The 23,050-nt window shown below is 40.4% G+C and overlaps 2 protein-coding genes across 7 annotated transcripts in view; one reads left to right on the top strand and one right to left on the bottom strand.

The window, feature by feature from the left end:
- The first annotated feature begins 662 nt into the window (after nucleotides 1-662).
- On the top strand, nucleotides 663-2,991 carry id2a (inhibitor of DNA binding 2a). The gene is made up of 3 exons (XM_026934473.3): nucleotides 663-1,156; nucleotides 1,411-1,471; nucleotides 2,358-2,991. The coding sequence occupies exons 1-2, from the start codon at nucleotides 806-808 to the stop codon at nucleotides 1,465-1,467; spliced, it is 408 nt and encodes a 135-aa protein (XP_026790274.1). The 5' UTR covers nucleotides 663-805; the 3' UTR covers nucleotides 1,468-1,471; nucleotides 2,358-2,991.
- A 1,989-nt stretch (nucleotides 2,992-4,980) lies between these two features.
- The window catches only part of kidins220a (kinase D-interacting substrate 220a), a 55,342-nt gene continuing 37,272 nt past the window's right edge, over nucleotides 4,981-23,050 (bottom strand). For 2 of the 6 annotated variants that reach the window (XM_053237566.1, XM_026933797.3), the window contains exons 23-31: nucleotides 19,767-19,945; nucleotides 18,949-19,148; nucleotides 18,585-18,701; nucleotides 17,975-18,031; nucleotides 14,937-14,966; nucleotides 12,689-12,817; nucleotides 11,060-11,158; nucleotides 9,746-9,964; nucleotides 4,981-6,512 (exon numbers count right to left, since the gene is read on the bottom strand). In XM_053237566.1, coding sequence (XP_053093541.1) covers nucleotides 5,610-6,512; nucleotides 9,746-9,964; nucleotides 11,060-11,158; nucleotides 12,689-12,817; nucleotides 14,937-14,966; nucleotides 17,975-18,031; nucleotides 18,585-18,701; nucleotides 18,949-19,148; nucleotides 19,767-19,945 — 1,933 coding nt within the window. In that variant the 3' untranslated portion in view covers nucleotides 4,981-5,609. The remainder of the gene's footprint in view (nucleotides 6,513-9,745; nucleotides 9,965-11,059; nucleotides 11,159-12,688; nucleotides 12,818-14,936; nucleotides 14,967-17,974; nucleotides 18,032-18,584; nucleotides 18,702-18,948; nucleotides 19,149-19,766; nucleotides 19,946-23,050) is intronic. The other 4 variants (XM_053237567.1, XM_053237569.1, XM_053237568.1 and 1 more) reach the window with 4 other exon arrangements.

The following is a 23,050-nucleotide window of genomic DNA, read 5'->3' as shown; positions in this document are numbered from 1 at the left end:
TAACACATTCCCAATCATTAAAAAAATAATAATAAAAATAAGATCATGAGTAGAAATAAAAGATATGAATCTGTCAGTCAGGGGTGGATCACCTGCCTTAGGCTATAACCTATTCGCACCCACAACATTACAGAGATCAGCTCACTATGCATGAATATCTGTTAGAATATTACAGCTTACACACTGACAAATAACAGAATAATGTCTCTTTTGATGAAAGAATCAGCAGCAGGTATGTGGTTAGATGCAGCCCATACATGCGGGTCATCAGAATTATTTACACTTGAATTAACAGAATCCTGTTCAAGTGTGTGGTTGAAGCTGTTCGCTCTTTTCTATCGTGAAGTTATCTGCATAACAAAACGCCACCTCGACACTGAGCCAGTCTCGTGTCAGGAGTGAGCAATTCTCTTGATCAGAAACAGGTACCCTGAATTGCGGAATTAGCTCTGAAAGCTGAAGGTAGTCAGCGGCACCTCGCGCGCGCGCGCTCACTGGTTAAAAAAAATGAGGGAAAGAGGGGCGGGACTTGCGCGCTCGCGGCACGGGCCAATGGCGTGGCGCGTGAGCGAGGATTGACGCAAGGCGTCAGACCAATCCGCGAGGTCTACAACGCCGCGTCAAAACCCACCCAGCTGGGTATATATTCAGCGATGACAGCTTGTTAATCCAGTGCGTTTGCTTCCACACCGCCGCGAGCACAGCTAGAAAGAATAGTAATAATCTTTAAAAGAAAGAAAGAAAGAAAGAAGGAAGGAAAAAGTATAATCTTGAAATCGTTGAGTATTTCTCAGAACATTTCAGCATGAAAGCTATAAGTCCAGTGAGGTCTTTCCGGAAAAACGGCGCGAGCGTGACGGAGCAAAGCCTCGGAGTGTCTCGGAGCAAGACCCCCGCGGACGATCCTCTCAGCCTGCTGTACAACATGAACGACTGCTACTCCAAGCTGAAGGAGCTGGTGCCCAGCATCCCGCAGAACAAGCACGTGAGCAAAATGGAGATCCTGCAGCATGTCATCGATTACATCCTGGATCTGCAGATCGCCCTCGACTCCCACTCCGCGATGAGCACTCTCCATCACCCCCGACCCGGCCAGGGCTCGTCCAGAACACCTCTCACCACCATCAACACAGACATCAGGATCCTGTCCTTACAGGTAAACCTGCTGGACATGAAGCTGCAGCACCCCAGCCAGCTTCACCTCCCCGTGCGCGAGAGCTCACACAGAGCTGAACCATTTCCCTGTAGAGATCCCGAGCCTTCTGCTTCAGCAGTGTAGTGAATAGTTTCTACTGTACACACTCACTGCTCACATACACACACACACACACACAGTAGCTAATTAGCTCATTTCTTTAGAAACACTCCATGAAGCATGACTAATAAGTGTGTCTTCTCTGTTGCACGCAGACGCCGGACTTTCAGTCAGACTTGATCACAGAGGACAGTCGGACACTTTACCGTTAAACAGGTAAACAAGTCTCTTATTCTTTACTCCTGACTCTACAGCTGTGATGCGTGAGGGCAGAGAAATGGCAGGCCATGGAAAATGTTGCGGATGTAGAAAATTCACAGGCGAAAACAAACGATATGTCCAAAAAAGTCGTCCGATCTTACCAAGTCTGTCAGATCAGACACGTCACTCTGTACCGTAAATCCTGTAAACCGCGATACTGGACGTTTTTGTACTCAAAGTGGCGTACTTTTTTTTTCTTCTTCTTCTCCTTTTCTATATGTAGTAGACTAAATATGGATTTTCATGCATCAGATATATTTGCTGTAAAAAGATATACAATTTGATTATTCATAAGCATTAACCAGAAGCTTATATCAAAATATTTGCTATATTATTATATATTATGTTATGTTCTATTATATTATATATATATATATTATATATAACCTACCATTTAATGCTAATGAATAATCCAACTGGACTGTTGTAGCTTTATATTGAAATTCTGATCAAATCTGAAAATATTAAGCTTTTTAAATTCTTCAAACAGTACCACATAATGGTAAATAAGTACTAAGCGTACTATAGAGTTACAGTTAATAGCTTATGAATAAACAAACTGTGTGTATCCTTGACCGCAGCTTTTCTATTGAAATGCTCATACTGGACATAAGGATGGATCCGGATTTAATTACAGCCCTGTGTCCTATATCAGTAGTCAGCAGGAGTGTTTCCTCTGGCCGTGGTTAGAGCAGCTCCATCTGGTCCGCAGCGTTTTGCTCCCTCTCTGAGTGTTTGGTTAAATGCTGGAGCCGCGGCTTCCTCTCTGGCGCCAGGCTGTCCGGATCTCCGGCCTGTTTGCTCTGTGCTAAATGTGCCTCTCTTTCTCAATCTCTTGCAGGTGTTTGCTTAAGACGTGAACACACAGGACCCAGGAACCGACCTTTTCTCTCCCCCCCCCCCCTCCACTCTCAATTTCTGTTCTCGCCTGGATCTCTTTTCCCCCTCCTGAATGAAGAGGCGTTTGCTTCTTAAAGGACAATGTATGTGATGTGTTTCTCGGTTCGGACATTGATTTTATTTATCTAAAGACTCATTTAGTCTTTTTGTTTTGTTTTGTTTTTCTTCAACACGAAGAAGCACTATATTCCCTAAAACGGGAGGGGAAAAACAGGAATGGAAGAAGAAAATGACGCCTTCTCTTAAATGAGAGATCATGGCTGTTTTGGTGAAGACGGTGTGAATAGAAGCCGGTGTGCTTCAGTTACTGTACAAAGTTTAGTCTGTTTCTTTTTTTTTTTTTTTTTTTCCCTGTCATTCTTTGGGCACGTGAAGGACTGGACGGCCAATCTGACATGAGCGTGAAACCTCGTGAACTCTCTCTGAGTTGTATCTTGTATAGTTGCAGACGATGGTAACACTACCACGCTGCAAAGTGTCATGCTGTATTTAATTATGCTGAAACTTTTTATAAAAGTAATTGTAAATCGTACCTTTTTATATAAAAAAAAAATAAATCAAATCCTTTATTTGAACAGACATGTCTATTGTAGTCTATAGGCCTGCTATATTTAAGCAGCACTGTGTTGGTGGCAGGTGCCAGACAGCTGTTCATGCTGTAGTGTATATTTAGTCCACCTGAACCCATGTGTGTGTGTGTGTGTGTGTGTGTGTGTGTGTGTGTGTGTGTGTGTGTCTCCACTGTGTCAAGGGTCCTCGGAAAGGTCTGAGAAATTAAACAAGAACTTGTTATAATCGCCTGCATTGGTTTGGTTATATGAAAAAACAACACTGACCCACTGATGGCTTTAATTAGATCTTGTCAGTGAACACTCTCAGAAAAACGTTACTAAACTGCACATTTCCTTGTCGCTTATATTCTGTACATTTAATATATAGGTCTATAGTGTACCTTTAGTTCCAAAAGCACCATTGTAGGTAAATGATATGCTGCTGAAGTTAGAAAAGCTATAGCTTGAGGATACCACCAGGATTGGTAGAGTTTGTACATTTTTTTTTTTTTTTTTTCTTCTCAGAGTAAAGTACTAAAATGTGGTGTCTGCGCCATCTTTTGCTGTTTTTTCACACACTGATTTCTGTTTATCTGCTTCTCATGACTTTTGACATGGGGAAATGCTTCCCCTATTGACTAGGGATCTGCTTCAGGCTTAATTTAAAACTAAACCACACAGTCTATCAACGCACTAAATAGTCTAGTATATCAAAATTAGTACACCTGCAGTGGCACAGCATTAACTCGGGTTATTCAGTATGTTAGTACGCAGTGGTGGAGCTGCCATACTGAACAGTACGCTGGGTTAAATGGCCGTCTATGGTGGTGGGTTGTATTGTTTAGGACGCAGCTTGGACCTGGGCTCCGAAACGACTCCTCTTGTTCGTTCTGCCGTTAAGCCTTTTTCTGCCTGGTGCTGTTATCCATCAAGCACACATTGCTTTTTTCTTTTTCTTTTTTTTTTTTTTTAAATTAATTAATAGGCTTGCACTGTGTTTAACACATTCCAGGAACAATAACACCAAGGTTACAAATGTCTATCATGGAACTACTATGGTTATTAACTGGAATGTGTAATGTAATTTTTTTAGACTCAATAAACCAGATTCTGAAATCCAAAAAATTACTCTGCCTAAAATAAAAGGGCTTAGAGGATGTGCAATAGCGCTGGTGCTTAACCAGTCTCAGTCATTATAAGGGGTGTAAACTCGAACCAGCGCTCGCTGGCTCTTTCTTTAAGCACAACTGAAATGTACACTAGAGACTGCTTGAATTTATGAAGAGTGCTCCACCTACTGGCAAACACACACACACACACACACACACACACACACACACACACACACACACACACACACACACACACACACACACACACACACACACACACACACACACACACACACACACGAAAATGCAACTGGACTCGAGCTCATGTTCAGCGACCTGCTCTATTTAAATAGCTGTTCCTGTGATGATTCAAAGAGAAGCTGTAATTAATCACATCAACATGCAGGCTATTAGAATTTTTCTTCCTGGTGTTTGGTCATCATAAGTCGTTCAACACAAGTTACAGCCATATAGTCTATTGCACTGGGGTTTAAAATATAACACACAAAGCTTAGGCTTATGTGTATGCAATAATAATAATAATAATAATAATAATAATGATAATAAAAATGGCATGTCCAACATAATTATAGAGGACAAGAAAGGCTAGTACAAAGAAGCAGATATGACTATTAATGACTGTACAATGCAGAAGAGACAATATTGTGTGTCTCAAGTGTGTTAGGATGCTGTTTAAGCCAGTTTGATTATTAAGAGAAAGGGAAAAGAAACTTGTGATATCACACCATTTCTGTCAGTAATGAGCATAAACCCTGTCCTGATAGATTTTACAGATTGAAAGGAATTCATATTAGCTATTGTGTTCACGTGACAATTTGCTCGTTTCTGTAGTTACACACACACACACACATACACACACACGAATGAAAGACCAAGATCACAGTGTTTGCAATGCAGTGTTTATTACTTCCTGAAACATGGTCATGCATTTTGAGGAAATGTCAACTACTCATCACACTTACACAGCACACAGGATTTTCATAGAAGCCTTTTTTTATTCCATAGAAGCCTTTTTTTATTCACTAGCTAACACTAATATGCACGAACAGCTTCACAAAAGATTAATAAATAATAAACATAAACATAAAGCATTTACCTTCAGTGCACTAATGATCAATTTTTGAGAAGTTGCTTTACACATAACGCAAGCATTTTTCTCTTCACTGTTATAACAGTTAAATAACTATCCACCTCTACATGTTTAGTCACTGACCTAATGTAAATTACACATAATAATTCCACACGTTATAGACCATGATCCTAGCTGCAAAACAGCCTACAACAGTAACAATTCTAAATTAGTTGATGATTGCATTGTTTTGTAGCACCCTATTGACCAAAGATGTCTGTTATTACCTGAAAAGCTTCCATTAAATACATAGAATTATTTACTCAGCACCTCCACTCTGCACAATTGCACATTTATCATGAACTGAGAATAGTAGGACAAACTCTTTCTCTGTACCATGTTGATTTCAGTTCATTAAAAAAAAAAAGTCATCCTGCTCTTTACAGCACACTCTCTCGCTCTTCACTGCCGTCGTCCTGCGTGGCGTTTGTGCTCTTCTTCATTCGCACTGTGAGAAGGTTGTGGTTGAGGAGAGTTCTGGTGCCGGTGCTCGATCCTGGAGAGATGATGAGGCTGCGCTCGTCTCCGTTATTGTTGTTGTTGAGGGGCGAGTTGTTGCTGGCTGCCTGGTTCAGGTTGGTGACGGCCTGCGTGTGTGTGTGTGAGGTGGCCCAGTTCTCCTCAGGGCTGCTGGCCTCAGACAGAGCTTCTGAGCAGATGGACATGCGAATTGTGGTCACAAGGTCTTCCTCTTTTGACTTCTCATCCTCTTCCTGAGCCTCCTCACTCTCCTCGTCCTGCAGTGAATGATTAGAGGAGCTGCCACTCGACCTCATGCCTGAGTCAGACGACTCTTTTTTGTCCATCCCGGCAGAGACAAAGCTCTTTGCCTGCACCTCCTCTTGCTGCTCTTCCCAGAGGAGGGGTGTGGCATCAGTCTCCTCGGGCACACACTCCTCCTCATCCTCTTCATTGGGTACGCTGTGGTAACGCGGCCCCGGTCCCTTGGTGCGGTTCACAGAGGGTTTACGCTCTGGTTTCTCGTCCTCCTCCGTGATTGGATGGAGAAGACCAGAGTCCTGGGTAGTGGAGTAGTCCATCACACTTTCTCCTGCTTTAGAGTTTCTCTTGAAGGGTTTGCGGCCTTCCTGCTCACCATCCTTGGCCTTGTCATCTGATCTCTCAGCCCCAGAGCCGCCTGCCTCCAGCTGGGCCATGTGAGAGATGTAGTCCTGGTAGGCACTGCGGTACTCTGCTTGCTGCCTGTCAGTCAACTTACTAATGTCATTGGATGACTCCTGAGAATTCAGACTGGACATGCTGGGAGTCCTGTGGGTCACGACCTGGAGAGACAAACCAAGGGTTTGTGAACATTGTAAAGAAATATTTCAGCATTTTTCTACCTAATCTCTATCCACTGCATAGCATAGCACTTTTCTGGATAAAAGAAAAGTAAACCAAAATGTAAACTTATTTATTCTGGCAGTATTTTAGACAGAGGGCAGCTGTTAAACGCTATCATTGCACTATATTAAATCAGAGGTTCTTAACTCCAGTCCTCCGGAACCTTTGAAGTTTTCCCTACTGCAGTAAAGCTCAATGCAACCAATCAGCTAATTATTATGTCCTTAATGAGGTATCTTGAGGGAAAACCACAAACTATGCAGGCCAGTGAGTCCCCAGAACTGGAGGTAAGAACCCCCGCACCATACCAGTACAGGTCCTAAGATGAGGTGAACATAAGAGCACTCCATACTGAAGCTGTTCTTATGTAGTTTCATCCAACTTTCCAACACTGCAGCAATACAGTATGAAGTAATTTGAGTTCTGTATGCTTTCTGTAGAGTATAATTTACAAGTACCTGAGAGAATTGCCAAAAGCATTCTACCAAATGTGTCACTGTTTCCCACAGATTTGAAATATAGTTGGGATGTTTTTAAAATATATTTTTCTACAGATATTTTTAAGTTTGGTGGATACTGACTAGATGACTAAAACTGTTTATCTATTTTATTTTTCGTCACCTTCATCAGATTACCACTACACTTTCAGTTCGCTTTCTGTGTCACACTGACTCACTCCTGAAACCAAGAGGCCAAAGGTAGCTCTGAAGGAGCTAGAGAGATCCACATCTCAAATGGGAGAAGCTGGTCACAGGACAACAATAGCCCAGACACTACACAAAGCTGGCCTTTATGGAAGAGTGGCAAGCCATATGAAATCCCATTTGCCAAAAGACATGTTGAAGACACTGCAAATTTAGAAAAAGTTTTTATGGTCTGATGAGAAAAAAATAATAATTCTGAGAACACCATCTTCACAGTGAAGCATGATGGTGGGAGCATCATGCTCAGAGTTACCATTAGCCTCTAGATGACTAATGCCCTCCTTACCTGGTCACTGACTTTTGGTGGACAACCTCCAAAAAGCTTCCATCTTCTAATAATGGATTTAATGGTGCTCAGTGGTATGTTCAAAGATAATTTTTTTTTTAATAACTGAACCCTGATTAATACTTTTCCAGAACTTTGTCCTGGTTTGATAGCTCCTTGATCTTCATGATACTTAGACATGTTCTCTAACAAACTCTTGGGCCTTCCAGGAACAGATGAATTTATGTTGAGGTCATGTGACATTTAATTTGCACACAGGTCAACTCCATTCAACTAATTATGTGACTTCTGATGGCAACCGGTTGCACCAGAACTAATTTAGAGGTTTCACAGCAGAGGGCGAATACTTATGCAATTACAATTTCCATTTTTTATTTGTATATAATTTTGCAAATTATAGTTATTTTTCCCCCACTTCAATATTATGGGCTATTTTGTGTAGATTAATGACATAATACCAATTAAATCCATTTCAGTTCCAGGTTGTAACACTACAAAATGTGGAAAATTTCAAGGGGCAAGGCACTGTAATATCAACAGTTTTATACACTGCAGCGAGATGTACTTGGTAAATGTGGAGTGACAACTTTGTGCATGAGCAGAGAGAACAGAAATAGCCAATTCTATATGTCAGGAATGGCCTCGCACATGCAGCCCTGCATTAAATGTGTGCGTGTGTGTTGCGAGGCAGTCCAGCTCTTCACTTCCTCTGCTCATTCAGGTCAGAGAACACTCCGTTTGTCACCCAGTAAACCACAGGCTATTTCCACTCTACTGATAGACTACTAAAAAGCAGAAGCTAGCTTCTGCTTCTCTGTTAGACAAGAAAGCTGCTGTGGTGAAAATGTATGTTTCTCTGAAAGTGTGTACACACAGGGTTGGGAAAGGAGTGTGTTTATTTATAACTATAGGGCAGCACGGCCAGTGAATCTAAGCTACATATTAATAGATTCTGACTCTGAGCATGTGTTTAGGATTATAGACATGTATTTGTGCAGCGACTGTCTAAATACTTACCTATATATAAGCATGGTGTTATGTGGATAGTCAGGTCTCATTTGGATGGATAAGGTGCACCTATCTTATAGATGGAGCCAAAAAGCCTGCCTTGCCTCATTAAACCAAGAGTGTGTGACTGACAATGTTAGCACCTTTGTTCTCAATATGTCAGCTGACTGACTGTACCAGAAACTTGCACTTCAGAATCTTGTAGCTTGCATCAGCCTCTTTTGGCCTCTTTCTTGAGTAATCTGTTTATGACAGACCATTTGTTGGGCATTTTTTCCTTGGCCTATAATTAAATCCATTTATGAATACACATTATGCATGTGTTAACAAATATAGCTAGGAGACAAGGAGTGGATCACATTCCCTTTGTGTTAATAACTGTTTAGTCAGTGACACTGTACAACACATTTAAAGTTGTTAATACTTTCTAACCCTACACTCATATTAGGGAGCGACAAAGCCGACCGTTCGACACAGAGCTGCGAGTTCAGCGACAGCACAACAAGCGACATTTGAATTGAGAATTACTCAATTCTATGTAAATTAAGCATGCTGTGTTAAAGCAACAAATCCAAACCACTGGCTCGAATGATTCCTCGGACCTTATGGTGCATGTGGTCCAACATTTTTTTCAATTCCCCATTCACAACTTAAGTTCCTGCCTGCAATTAGTTCCCATGTTTAATGCAAAAATGGAAGAAAAACTCCTAACCGTGGTTTCAGCTTATCCTCTCATATACGACATCTCTATGAATGTGTATAAGAGACATTATGAAGAAATAAAAAAGCTTGGAAGGAAGTAGCAGAGATATTGATGCCTTTGGTGAGTGTACTAATACAGTTAGCTAATCTGCCAACAAAGCTAATATGAAGTCTAGAATGTGACATGCAAATTATATTTAAAAACATTTTAAACAAAAGTGATTTGTATTGTGGGCTATAAGCTATACATTTTGGCTACTTATTAGTTTCTCATCAGAACAAAAAAAAATTGCTGAACAGTGCACACCTACAAGCAACAACAGTAGCAGTCGCTACACACCCACAAGAAATGCACTACAATATGAGTGACTTGTCACCTGCTAGTATGGATGTAGGGTAAGGATTAAATCAATGTATAGAAACCAAGTGATTGTTGAATTGATCAGAGTAGAGCTTGGAACTTTGCACCCACCATCCAGTGGTTGACGGGGGGTCTGGCGGGCTCCTCCAGTCCGGCATTGCTGAGCTCCTCGAAGCTGAGGTTCAGGCTGTACTGTAGGCTGCTGTGGGGGGCTGCTGTAGAACAGACAGGAGGAGGTTCAGGCTGAACCAATGCACTGCTGCCCTGCTCACTATCCCTCACACATTCCTCCTGCAGCAGCTGGCTCTCCACCTGCCGCTGCTCCAGCACCTGGGGAACAGGACCACAGAAACAGAAAAGACCACACTCATTCACTTGGGCCTTAGTTAAAGAAAACAAGGCAGTAGGCAGATCATCTGACGGCTAGGAAACGCTGGGTGTTTCATCACTGGTGTGCTAGATTTGGTTAAGTTGCATCAGGAATCTGATTTCTAAAAGCTTGTTCCTATGGTTGTGGACTGTCTGTAATATGTAAAGCATAAAACATGACTGGGTGTGCTGTTACAAAAATGATCAACAGTGGGGTGGTGTGACACAACCCAACATAAAGTGGTGGGCCGTTTCCACCCAGAAGTTGATTGTTTTCCAATAACAGAACATCCTAAAGTGCAATCACTTACAATTTTCTAAAATCAAAGAACAGCAGATCACACTTTTATCTGTTTATAGTTATATTTAATGTTATCATGCTACCAAGAAGGCCTCCACCCTGAAGACTTCAAGGAACCGCCTTACCTCTGACTGTTACAAAATGCTGACAAAATACTTAATAAATCTCCTCACAGAAAACGCAGCATTTTCTGACCAATCAGAATCAAGAATTCAAAAGCGCTGTATAAAGACTAGCATTATAGCACAATGAAGGAAGGTTATCGATGAAAAAGTTTAGACTAATGGCCAGTGAATATTGTCATTCAGTGTTTCTGTATATCTGTCTGGAAAATGCAAAGCTTCTAGAGCTGTCGTGTGTGCTTCCCATTTCCTACAGACATGATTCTGAGCTTGATAAATGCTACTTTCTTGTAAAAGTCAAGCTATTCAGATCTTTGAGTGGATGCTGAGCTCCCACTGACAATAACCTTCGTTCATTCTGAGAGCTGCCATCTTGGACCAGATGGCTGCCTGCTTGTTGGCAACACAACATTCGTTTGTGGTAGCACAAATGGAGATCTGATCAACACACACTACATGTTTTCCTGATTGCAACCCCGTGCCGGATGTTTTATCGAAAGACGGATTGTTTAAAAAGCCCGAATCAGGCAGTGAGAGTGGGGATAACTCAGAAGAGGTAACATGAGGAATTAGAGAGAAACTTTGCTTTTCTGTCATCCGAAGGAGTAAATAACAAACCTGTTAATGCCTTACCATTGCTTTGAAGAGATGCCAGTCCCCAAAATTCATGTTCATCTCCTTCTTGAGCTCCTCCAGTTGACACTGGCACAGGACACGACCGTTCACATTCGCCTGGGAATGCAAACATTCACATCTTAACCTTTATCTGATTATGAAGCTCTACATAGCCATTTTATTTATTTGGACCTGCATGGTCTTTGGAAAACAAGAGGCATGCTTGTGTTTGGTGCATGCTAGCGCATTCTGGAGGCCTGAGTGCTCACGTCTGTACTACAATAGAGATCTTTCAGTAGCTGTTACTGCACAGCTGTTAGGTTGGATAATGAAGGTCTGAAGGCATTAGTCATGTCATTGCCAACTCTCAGATGGTGATCGCAGGAAAACAAGCGGATAAAATCTGTATACACCGGTGTAGATGATAAAGCTGGTCATGACCAAATAATTAAGGAATAACACACGACAGACTGTGCTGATAGGAAAATAATCCATGCCGAGGTGGTGTGATACGCCCTGACCCGAAGCGGAGGAATAGTTCACCCTGAGGTGGCTCACTCTTTGTATAACAGCACAGCCTGAAGTGTGTTATTTTGCTTATACCAGTGTGATTTGCTAATGATTACAATTTTTAACTTATTAATGAATGACACATCAGCCTTTTAAATTATTTATAGTTACATTTAATGATATTTAACATCCATGAGACAAGTTAGTTCACGTTATCACGCGTTATCACATCAGCGTTGCTCACCAGCCTCTCTTGTATTCTCTCTCTCTTGAAGTAAATAAGATAAGTATTATAAGCTGATGATGTAACAAGGTGGGTGAAAGCACCATGTTTTTTTTTTCCTATTTGTGCTCCATACACAAATATCAGTGGTCTGTTTTCACAGCAAATGTGAGAAATTTATTTGTCAATTAAAGAAATGTTAAAACCTCTCACACGCCTTTTTCCCTGACAAGGTGCTGGTGCATGTTCAGAGAGATTTTAAAGAACTGTCCCACATTTCCACTGGCTGAACTGTTACATAATTATATGTGGGAGTTTCCTGATGCACAGCTTCTAAATAAAAACAGTGGAGGGTTTTTCCCATTTTGTCTCTGTATTTGAGAAAGTCAAATCCTTTTACACACAGCATGATTATATTAGTTATTACATACATGATGATGTTGCTTTTAGCTGTATAATTTAAGAGTGTAGCAGCTCCAATGAAGCATTAATCCTAGTATCAGTAAGGTAGCTGCTATTTAGTTCACTACGTTCGTTTCCTCCTTGGACTACTGATTCATGGTTGCAATTTTTAATTTCACTCATTTTGTTCAAAATATTATCTTAAGAAGTGCCTGCAATGTTCACATCTTATTTTAATGAGTTGTTATGGAGAGAAAATGACACCATGTTCTGAGCTCCTGACATCACTGGTTCTTGGTCCCAGTCCAGCAGAATTTTAGTGCTATAACCAATTTTGCATTCCGAGAACTGGATCTTTTACAGTAGAAAGCAGCATGGTTTCAGATTAGAAACTTTGAAACACTTGGATGGTGGAAAAGACGATTATTGATGGAAGGTTTCATCAGAGAGCATTTTAGGCTCCTGTCAAGGAAATAAGAAATTCTGATGTGTATTTTGTAATCAAATCATACCTTTTTGATAGTGGTGATGTATTGCTCCATCATGCTAGGGTCCAAGCCCTCGATTTGGCGCAGTCTTTCACATACACCATCAGTGCTAAGAGAGCTAAGGAGCCCAGGGGTTACTGCAGAATCAGTGCCCTACACACACACACTGGCAGTTATTTACATATCCTTAATATCACTATTTATTCATGCATCCATGCAGTACTATCTCTGAGAACGTGTGATAGCATATGCAGTGCACCAGTGATGAAGAATATAGAGTAGCAGCAGGTACAGTGTATGAAGCCATGTCCGTTCATCAGGCCAAAGCAGTGAGAAAACTAGTTAAATATGAATAAAACTCACCAGTGAACAAACAAGTGAAGAATGATACTGTAAAGCAAATGCTTGTGTATTTAAAGCCCACATGCTCAACTGGCTACATCGAGAGATACAATGTCTATCTGTTCCAACGATACACCACTCCACCTAATTAACTTCTGTGTTTGAGTGCTCATTAGCAGAATCAGGTGGATGCATGTAGGGTTGGAATGAATGCCGACACTGCAGTTCCTTATGGAGAAGCAGGTATTTATGGCATCAATATAAGTCATCATGAATCAAATCAAATGTTCAAAGTTGAGTGCATCTCATAAAAAAAATGGTGACATGCTGACCAAATAAAGCCTCTGATGTTTACAGGCATCAAACCAAATTGCTATCATCTCTTTAAGCCTCCCCTTCACTGACAGGGAATGTCTAAATACTGTATCTAATGTCTCAGTGTCTATTCAGACTGGTGTACAGGTTTGTTGTGTCAAATTTGCAAATTCACCTAAGAGCTAATTTCAAACCTGTCAAGCCAGTACCTGACAAATGGTCACATTTGATGGAAAAGTACCTTGAGCAACGCCTACGTTGAGAGATCAGACGTTACCACATCTGTACAAGTGTTAATCTGAAACTCCTCTATGAAGATTCTGATGTAACTGATAGCAGTTATATAGTCACTCACTACTGGATAAAATCTACAGCTCTAATAAGACCTCAAAGTAAATCTTGAGAAACTTCTAAAGAATACTGCAACCCTTCTCTGCTGAGAATTAAACGAATTAAAAGTTATATAATAGTGAAAGTGTTTCGTTTAGTATGATGCCAAATTTCATTTCAGCTTCAGCTGGGCCCACTAACTATATATTCTTAATGGCCTCTGTACAGTTAAGTCTGGTGCCAGAATCATCAGCTAGATCAAACTGGCTTCATCTTCCTATACACACTCACTGTCTTGGGCAGCCAAAGAGATGAGAGATGCCAAGAGCATTTAATGGGTTTTTGCTGATAATGCATGACATTCCATGAATGATTAATCACAAAACAGGCGAATTTTTACACCAGTTACGTTCACCAACAGCACTCTGAAGTGTTAGTCTTTTTGTCCAGAGTAAGCACATTTAGAAAAAGGGGGGGAAAAAAAGACATTGGCAAGAAAACTGGTCCTGAGAGGATTCACCATCACACGTTTAAAACACAGATTTCTGGACTACAGTACAAAGAATTTTACATTTTAGCCTTTATACTATATTGTATAATGTATTTGTCAGGAGTACGAACATTTAAATAGACATAGCCAATCAATTAATTTTTTTTCTGAATTATGATGAGCCTGTCCTTTGACCCAAGTGGTCTAAAAGCTTCATTTATTTTCACTCCTAAATAAAGATCATGAGAAATCCGGTTCATTTTAAGACAAAAGCAAACCACAAGAGCTGATCATGCACCTTGAAAATAACTGCGAAAATGTGTTCAAACCAGGCTACTAGCACTGTTCTGGGAACAGATCATGAAAGCTGGTTATCTGGGGACAGTAACTAGAACTGTCCCAGCAAGCCTGAATGAGGAATAAGATTTATGTTAAAGGTCATTGGTGTGAGAAGTGAAAGCTCAGTGTCCTGCTGCAACTATGAAATGTAGCCTTTTTCTAGGCAGTTCATGAAAGTTCTAGTGTACACCACTGCCAAACATGTTTTTTTTTTTTAATTTTTGATGTGACTCTATGGCAAAAGTCATGTACATGCACTTTTTTTTCCCTATTAAAACACACCTGATTCAACTATGAAGCTCATCAATCTAGCCGTAGTAGAATAAGAATCACACAAAATTTTAAATCCACCATATCAGGAATGGCATTCTAGGTACTATATGAGGCATGCCAAAGCAAAAGAATGATACAGATTAAAGAAAAATGAGGAAAGGTCTCATGTGTAGGAGCCTGTACCTGCTTCACTCTGGGAGGCTGAGACTTTGTCTGTCCAGAAGAGGAGAGGATATGAAAGGAGATGAGAGAAAGGAGGAGGGGAGAGTGGTTATATTAAGACAAATGCTTTAAATCATCATCAAGGTCAGAGGAGGATTGAGGAATGGAAATTAAGCTTGTACCATCATTCTTTGAAGGGGTTGAATGAAAACAAAACATTTAGTTGTATAAAAATTTGTAATAGCTACTGCAATTTGGCATAAAAGTGACAAGAGAGCACACAATTTCTTAATAACAACATGATGTTTGAAGGAAGAGTTTAACTTTAAATAAACTGTTTCACAATGTCATTACAATAGTTTCCTTAGAAAATAGCTGTTGGAAATCTCTAATGTGAAGGCCTAAAGGATTACGGTAATCACATTTCTTTAGGAAGATCTTCTCACATTATCAGATTAAGACATTAAGATTTCAATAAACATTTTGTCATTAAGACTAGTGTCTCAAACGTATGTCATTAACAGTTTTAATGACATGAGAAATCACAGACACTTGATGAAACTTTTTTAGGCTACAGTGGAGCTAGGACTAGTACATTTTTATAGCAGTTTTTTCCCCCAATATATGTTGTTTAACATTTAAACTTTAAAAGCATAAGCTTTCAAGGCTCATATCTTGCAGTAAACACACTCTTTATTGTAAATGAGAATAGCTGGGCAATATCTAACATCCATCCCTGTGTGCACATATATCATTAAACACGATTATCCAAATCAGCTCTTCCACAGCAACCCACCTGCAATGCCGAGTCTTCATTACAATGATTCAGTTAAGCAAATTCACTACATGAACAGTCAAAGCCAAGAGCATTCATAAAATGCGGTGCAGGAAATAATATACAGAGAGAAAGAGAGAGAGAGAGAGAGAGAGCATGCTGAAGTGTGTATCTGCCCCTTCTCACTCTGAGAAGCAGGTGCTGTATTTTAGAAGCACCCACCCTAGTGTGACAGCCAAGGAAAAGTGGGTTACAGCAAAAAAAAAGTGGGTGTACTTGCAGCTGGACATGCTTTCTCAGTAAACCTGAGAAACTTTAGGTGATTGTACACCTAAATACTGATTACATGCGTAACAGAGAGTGAGACAGAGAGACAGAGATAAAGACAGAAAGCGAGAAGAATTAATGAAACAATGCAAGAAGGCATACAGAAGTAGAAAGTGATCACTGAGGCACAACAGATGCACAGGGATACAGGAGACTCATGGTGACGTAACTGCGGCTAGCTCCAGCTCAAAAATGCAAAAAGTCATGAAGACACAGCATGAGGACTGCCAGTAGAGGACTGTTAGTACACTTTCATTCAGGTAACCAGGCTAATAAACCTACACAGCCTGGAACACAGCACTCAAGCTGAACAATACAAAAGAGAATGATCAAAACATGAATACGGACGTAGAGACATGGATAAAAGCCATTCGTATGGCGTCTTGCAGCAAGTGTGCATGTGGAAAAGCAAGGCAAAGTCATGATGCATGAGCAAACAGACATGATTCCCTTTAACATACACTACAGACCAAAAGTATGGAAGCAAGCGTGTTCTAATTTCAAAAAGGTCAATTTGCCAATAAAGCAACACAACACATGTACTAATATCTATTTAATGCGGAAGAGTGTTTCCAAAATATACCGGCACGTTGTATTGTAACATTTTATATATGGAAAAGCTTTGCTGATAACAGTTCAGGTTCATTATATACACTGTTTTGTAGTCATTTACAATGATATATTCAATTATCTCCTAATTTATACCTGATAAAACTGGAGCCGCTGAATGTGACAGATATATGAAGATGATTTGAAGCTACTACTAAAACTAGTTTTAAATGCAAAATGTGAACCTGTACATTGTACAAGATTTATGCATATTTAGGAAACAGTCCTTTGTGTAGCTTGTATTTTTTCATAGAGCTATACCTGAAGTATCTGGTATGTACACTAAAGTCATGAGCTAAGTTGGTATACTGTAGCTATTTAGCTCAACTGACTGTAAAGATACTTTAACGTATGTTTCGGTTTTACAACCGAACATGCCCCTCTAAGTTCCTGAAGATGTACTGCAAGATGTAATCGATATCACTAAATTTTCATTAGCTAGCTACATATTCAATTCAATTCGATTTTATTTATACGGAGTATTTAACCACAGACACTGTCAAGTCACAGACAAATCACAAAGCAGCTTTACAGGAATTTAAATGTATTTTATATCCCTAAGTGACCACAGTGGCAAAACTCCCTGAGAATCCAAAAAGGGACCCATCCTTTTCTATGTGACACTGAGTAGTGGGATTATAAATAATTACAGTATACAGGTGTAGAAGAGTAAAGACAAACTGTATGTATGTATGAGGGTGAGTCAAAACATTAAAAGTGCAACATAAATTAGAATTGAATTAAGTTTTTTTCTAGAGGAATCTGGACACCTGTTAAGCGCAGGGAGATTTGTGTTGAACAAAATGGAGATTATGCAGAAATCATGTACTTTTGTGACAACTATTTGCAATAAACTATGCAAAATTACCAAAAAAAATACACTTTTCATCTGACTCACCTTCTTTATTCGATTTCATATCAGCAGGGTCACAATCCAGCACCAACACAATGTGCTAGGATTGAAATTGAGGACCTATTCTGTAGTTCAGGTGTAGTTCAAATGAAGTTCATAGGGCAATGGTTTGGATGTGGAGCATTGTGTAGCAAAGCAGATTTCGTATTTAGCTGTTTTCAGTTTGATACATGGGCAGCTGTTTATATTTAAGTTACATTGTCCACACAATCAATATTTTCAGCAGACGACAAGTCTTGCCACTGTTTTCACTGCAGTTTACTTTCTAAAAGGTGCAAATTATCTGTTTCTTCAATAATCATTTTGCTATCTGTTATCCTTTTAAAATTACACTTTTCTTTTTTTTTTTTTAACACTAACTCTTAGTGTTTCTTCCAAATTTTGGCCTATAATGCATATACAAGAGACACACACAGAGTAACACTTAATGGGTACCATAGAGGGGGAGGTGAGGGAGGGGGAACCTTCAAAGGCATCTTCTCTGATAACACCCTGACGAAGAGAGAGATGATGAGGGTAAAAATATGGGTGAAAGTCTACCAGGAGAGGAAGACAGAAATCTCTAGAATGGTGGGAGTACACAGGTGTACATTATACACACACACACACACACACACACACACACACAAAATAATGGAATCTGAATTCTATAGTCGTTTCTTCGTGAAATCTTTAAGTCACTTTTCCGCCTTCATAGAATCTGTTATGGGCTGCATGATGGTAGCAATTAAAACCCAAATGGTGCTCAGTCCTGAAAAAAAAAACTCTAAGAAAAGCAAGAAACAATAGAGATATGTTTTATGTAGTCATATACAGTGGTTCTCAATCCCCATACCAGAAAGCATAGGCACTGCACATGTTTGAGTCGTCCATGATCTAACACATCAGAGTTCATGAAGGGCTTGGAAATTAGCCAGTGTGTTGAATTAGGTGTAATGGAGACGGAAAGAAGACCAAACTGTGCAGTCAATGGTGTTCTCAGGACTGGGGCTGAGAACCACTTATCCACACTAAAATACTCACTAAGGGTTAATTGTGTACTTACTAGTCCAGAGTTGTGGTCCTTATGGAAGGCCAGTTTGGAGGAAGGGCGGGAGGGGGCATGGAGGGGGTTGCCGGGATAATGACGGGGCACGTGATAAACATGAGGAGGGAAATAAGGCTATGGATGTGGAGGAGAGAGAGGGAGAATTTTCAGACCATGAACAAATGAGGACAGGATGGGATGGGCTACATATTAGAAAAGCAAAAAAATCTAAAATAAACAAAACGTCTAAAATAAAGAATATGGCCACAATCATTTTTCAGCCTATTCAGTAGGTCATATTATTCAGTGTACCACATCAAGGCCTGTGGCAGTGTGTGTGTGTGTGTGTGTGTGTGTGTGTGTGTGTGTGTGTGTGTCTCACCCGGTTGTAGAAGGGGTGCTGTGGGCCAGTGAGGCCACTGAAGTAGCTGCTGTGAGTCTGTGCGGGAAAGGAGCCGGTGGGCGAGCAGGCTGCAGGACCCTGGCCAAACACTGAGTGCGGCCTCGCCGGAGCCTCATGCAGGGGCATTGTGGGATAGCTCACTCCTCCGAGGTGCATCTGCTCCCGGGCATCACGCACATCTTGAGAGAGAGAGAGTGAGAGACATCATTTCTGATGGAAGATTATAATTTCGACATGTGTTTAAATGCATTCATTTACTCCCACTCATGGTTAACTTTAGCCAAATGAAGCACAGCATTTTTAGTAAGTCCTGTGAGAAAGAAGAAAAAAAGGCCTCGCTCTGTGGGCTGGTTCTCAAAACAACAAACAGTGATGACCAAACAGTCTCCTCCCAAAAGATTCAGCCGGATTACCAGTACAACGTGCCAAAAAAGTCTGACAACACTTTTTTTTCCTATGTGCAGTAATCATATGTTTCTGCTTGGGGAAAGAAGCAGTCAGAGTAACTCAGAAATAAGGAGGCAATTTTGAATGATGTTTCACATCCTGAACTAAGCACAAAAGAACCCTTGTTTCTCTCTCTTGCCTAAATAGTGGAATCATTTACAATTCTGGCCTGAGCTCTTGACACACCTCATAGAGGCGATCTACACTCTGAAACACAGCACAGAAGCTTATTAATGGTTAATACAGGAAACTCTGTCTCCCTGGTCTAAAATTGATGAACCGTAACTAGAAACTGAGTAGCTCTAGAAGATAGGTGTTTTATTGCAGCAGGTAGTGTGGCGTCTGTAAACCTGCAATGATCTCTCGAAGTTTGGGGTCCAAGTTGACGGTGCAGGGTAGGAACATCTCCACATCATGCACCGTGAGCACGGGGGTTCGGGAGGACAGGAACACTTCAAAGCTGCGGATGTCTCCGTCGATTTCCAGCAAGGGTTCCACATCTTTGGTGGTGGGGATGTTTTTAGAAATCCTGCAGCAAAATGAAGAAAAGGTTCACTCAAAGATTTTGGTGGAAGTTAGATAAAGCTTTAAAATTTGATGTTCAAAAACAAAAAAAAATACAGTCCTTCTTTCCAGTGTTACTGGAAATTCTTACACACAGTACACTATATGATTTTTTAATTTTGTGTAATTCCAACCAAATGCAATTGTTCTGGCAGTGTCAGTGTTTTCTTAAAATCTCGGAGTGTGACCTCTGCTTCGATGCTCATCTAAAGCCAGCAGAGGATGATGTGAAACTCATAGGACAGCTACAAATACAGTAGTGGCAACTGCAAATAATTATTACCTCAGGCACACTTTTAAATATTTCTGGTTATGTGACCCCATTTTTTGAGTGAGCATGGATCATGCTGATCGATGACGTAAGCAGAACGTAGTAACTGTCTTATTTGCAGGTCTATCTTTAACGCATCTTCATCGTATAATGTGACATGGAGAACGTGTTAAGAATTTGGCCACGGTTTTATTGGGATCAACTTGTACAGTGCAACAAGCAATAATCTACGTAAAAAGACTGCTGAAATCGCACAGTGTGAAACAGTATTAATGCTTCTGTCTCACTCACACCACCTTTAAAAAACAACCAGAATGCTTCAGTAGTCAACATGCACACGCTGATACAGACTGGCTGGTAAAGACTGTGCATTAATCTTAAATTGTATTGCTTTAATATGTGTGCTTTTGGTCTCTACAGAAAGTAGCCTAGAGCTCAACAAAGCACAATGTCAGGCAGTATGTGATAAATCATTTCCTGACGTGGGAGTTAATATCAGATGCAGCTCAAGATCTGCTACTGATTTTGTGCACACAATTTTTCTTCTTCTATCTCTCCATCATTCTGTCTGTCTCTACTGTGAGGGTTAGCTCTATTGGTATGTCCCATGTATTAACTGGCTGGTTGGGAAGCATAGGCTTTTTTTTTTTTTTGGTAATGGGCCCAGACTTTACCACGTAGTGTTTGAGCTCACCACTTAACATGCTTTCATGGCAGTGGGTTAAGTAATCCGATTTGAGGCGAGCACAATGGAGCTCAGTGGCCAAGCTGACATGCTGAAGGTGCTACTGGATTCTAAGCACCTGGAGAGAGCTAATGGAGTAAGTGAGTCCCTAAGTGTCTCTTACCTGCTGTGGGAAAATGTTTTTACTCCAATTCTCATCGAAAGATGCAGCTTCTACCATACTCAGTGTAGCTGAGGTGGTAGTTGTTTTTTGTTTTCTGGTTTTTGCAAAATAGTGATTGCATAAATATTCACCCCATAGCAGTGACAATCATAAATTAGCTCTTTTGGAAAGAGACATGGTTACCATGTCCAATTTTTAGCTTGCTAATCATTTTACATCAATAGCACATTTTGTCAGTAGTTTATGGCCCTGAGTTTATTGCTCTATTTTGCAAGAACAGAGACAAAGTCCCAATTTTTTATTTTTTTTTTCCAGAATACTCATTTTAATTATGGTTCACAAGACGATTTTTATTTAGAACACGGATTCTAAATTCATTTATTAGAATTAGAACCTATATCTGGATACATGGCTTGTCCACGCCTGTGGGCCATATATTTGACACCTAATTCCTTCTTCTGACCACAGAGTCAAATACAGATGGCTCTGGAGCACAGTGAACTCTTCGACAGCTGTGTTCTCCAGCAGTGAATGTGTATGACAGTGTGCGTGATCCACTGGGTGGGAGAAAAGGCATTACATACGCTGGACAATGACTTGCACTGTGCTACAGCAGGCCTTAGGGTCAGTGGCTCATCAGTGGATGCCGTGTGAGCAGACGGCTGACCTTCTACACAATGACATTACGTGGAGGTGGAGATGGGCTCTACATAAAAGCAAGGGCTGAAGGATGGGCTGATCTACATCAGAGACCCACAAGCACACACTATACACATATGAATAGTTTGTTCACAAATAAACTTGTACAACACCACAGAGAAGGGGAGGTGGAATCCGAGCACATGGTGCCTGTAAGGGAATGGGATCTGGTGCTTTTCCCACGCACTGGATTAGGCAGAACTGGTGGCTTGCTTCTCCTGAAATCCAGCTGGAATTGTTTATTTGGTGTGTGTGAAACTGTGTGCGCATATATGTTCACTCACAGACAAACAGGAGCCAGTGACGAGAGCCTCTCAAGAGACTTCCTCTGTCACAAGACTGCCACACACACACAAACACACACACACATGCGCTGATGTTCCTCTACTAGCATGGTTCCACAGTGACCAATCTTTTTCAAGAAGTTCTTTTTAGGCACATAGTTAAATATTCTCAAAATATACACCAGACTTTCGAGCAAGAACATATGCATATACTACTCATTTGGAAAATGACTATCATCTTAGTCACAATCCATTCAGGTCGAAAACTACAGAGGATCTCTATGGACCTTAACCTGATTGTGGATGGCAACAAATTACCTTTTTTCCTGTCTTTTCTTCTACCCATGTACATGTTATGTACATGTGTTCAGGAATACCAGACAGACACTTGACATGTAGCTTCACACTGCAAATTAATGAGGGAATAATACAATTTTGCCATATGCCTCGTTAACATAACAGCTCTTTCATATAAAATACCGAACAACAAATTTATATAATGCTAAACCACAATTGTGAGGCTGCTTGTTGGGTTTATGTCCTAATGATGATTATGTAACGATCAGTTTAAATTATTTACTCCAGATATGTATTGCGAGGAACACAGTTTAAATAATAAATATTTGTTTTTCCATTTGTTTATGGAATCACAGACTTGCCAAATCAGAAGAGGAATAATAGGTAGTACTGGGAAGGGGGATTAAAACCACAGCAAACAGTAAACATTTTCAACATAGTCCTTTGACAAATCGCTCATCTGATGTCCCTCATAGAAACTGTTAAATGGTTTCTCAGGGCCCATATTTTTCACTCTAGTTTACTCTTTTTTTTCCGGTCGGAAGGTTCTGTCTTTTTTTGCCAAAATGTCGATTGGCTCCTCTGCCATTTTATTTCAGGAAAAAAGAAGACTGCTTTTTGGCATACTTTTGGGTGAAAACTTGTACCAGTGTACTCCAAAGTTAAAATGT

Source organism: Pangasianodon hypophthalmus, chromosome 10 (genome assembly GCF_027358585.1).
Source record: "Pangasianodon hypophthalmus isolate fPanHyp1 chromosome 10, fPanHyp1.pri, whole genome shotgun sequence".
Taxonomy (NCBI): Eukaryota; Metazoa; Chordata; class Actinopteri; order Siluriformes; family Pangasiidae; genus Pangasianodon; species Pangasianodon hypophthalmus.
The sequence above is the reverse complement of the archived record's forward strand: the minus strand, read 5'-3'. Positions and strand labels throughout refer to the sequence as shown.

What these genes read in the sequence shown, in the direction of transcription:
- id2a (XM_026934473.3), top strand. Translation starts at nt 806, where the DNA reads ATGAAAGCTATAAGTCCAGTGAGGTCTTTCCGGAAAAACGGCGCGAGC. An exon ending in TCAGGATCCTGTCCTTACAG is followed by an intron (nt 1,157 to 1,410) that starts GTAAACCTGCTG and finishes TGTTGCACGCAG; the next exon opens with ACGCCGGACTTTCAGTCAGA.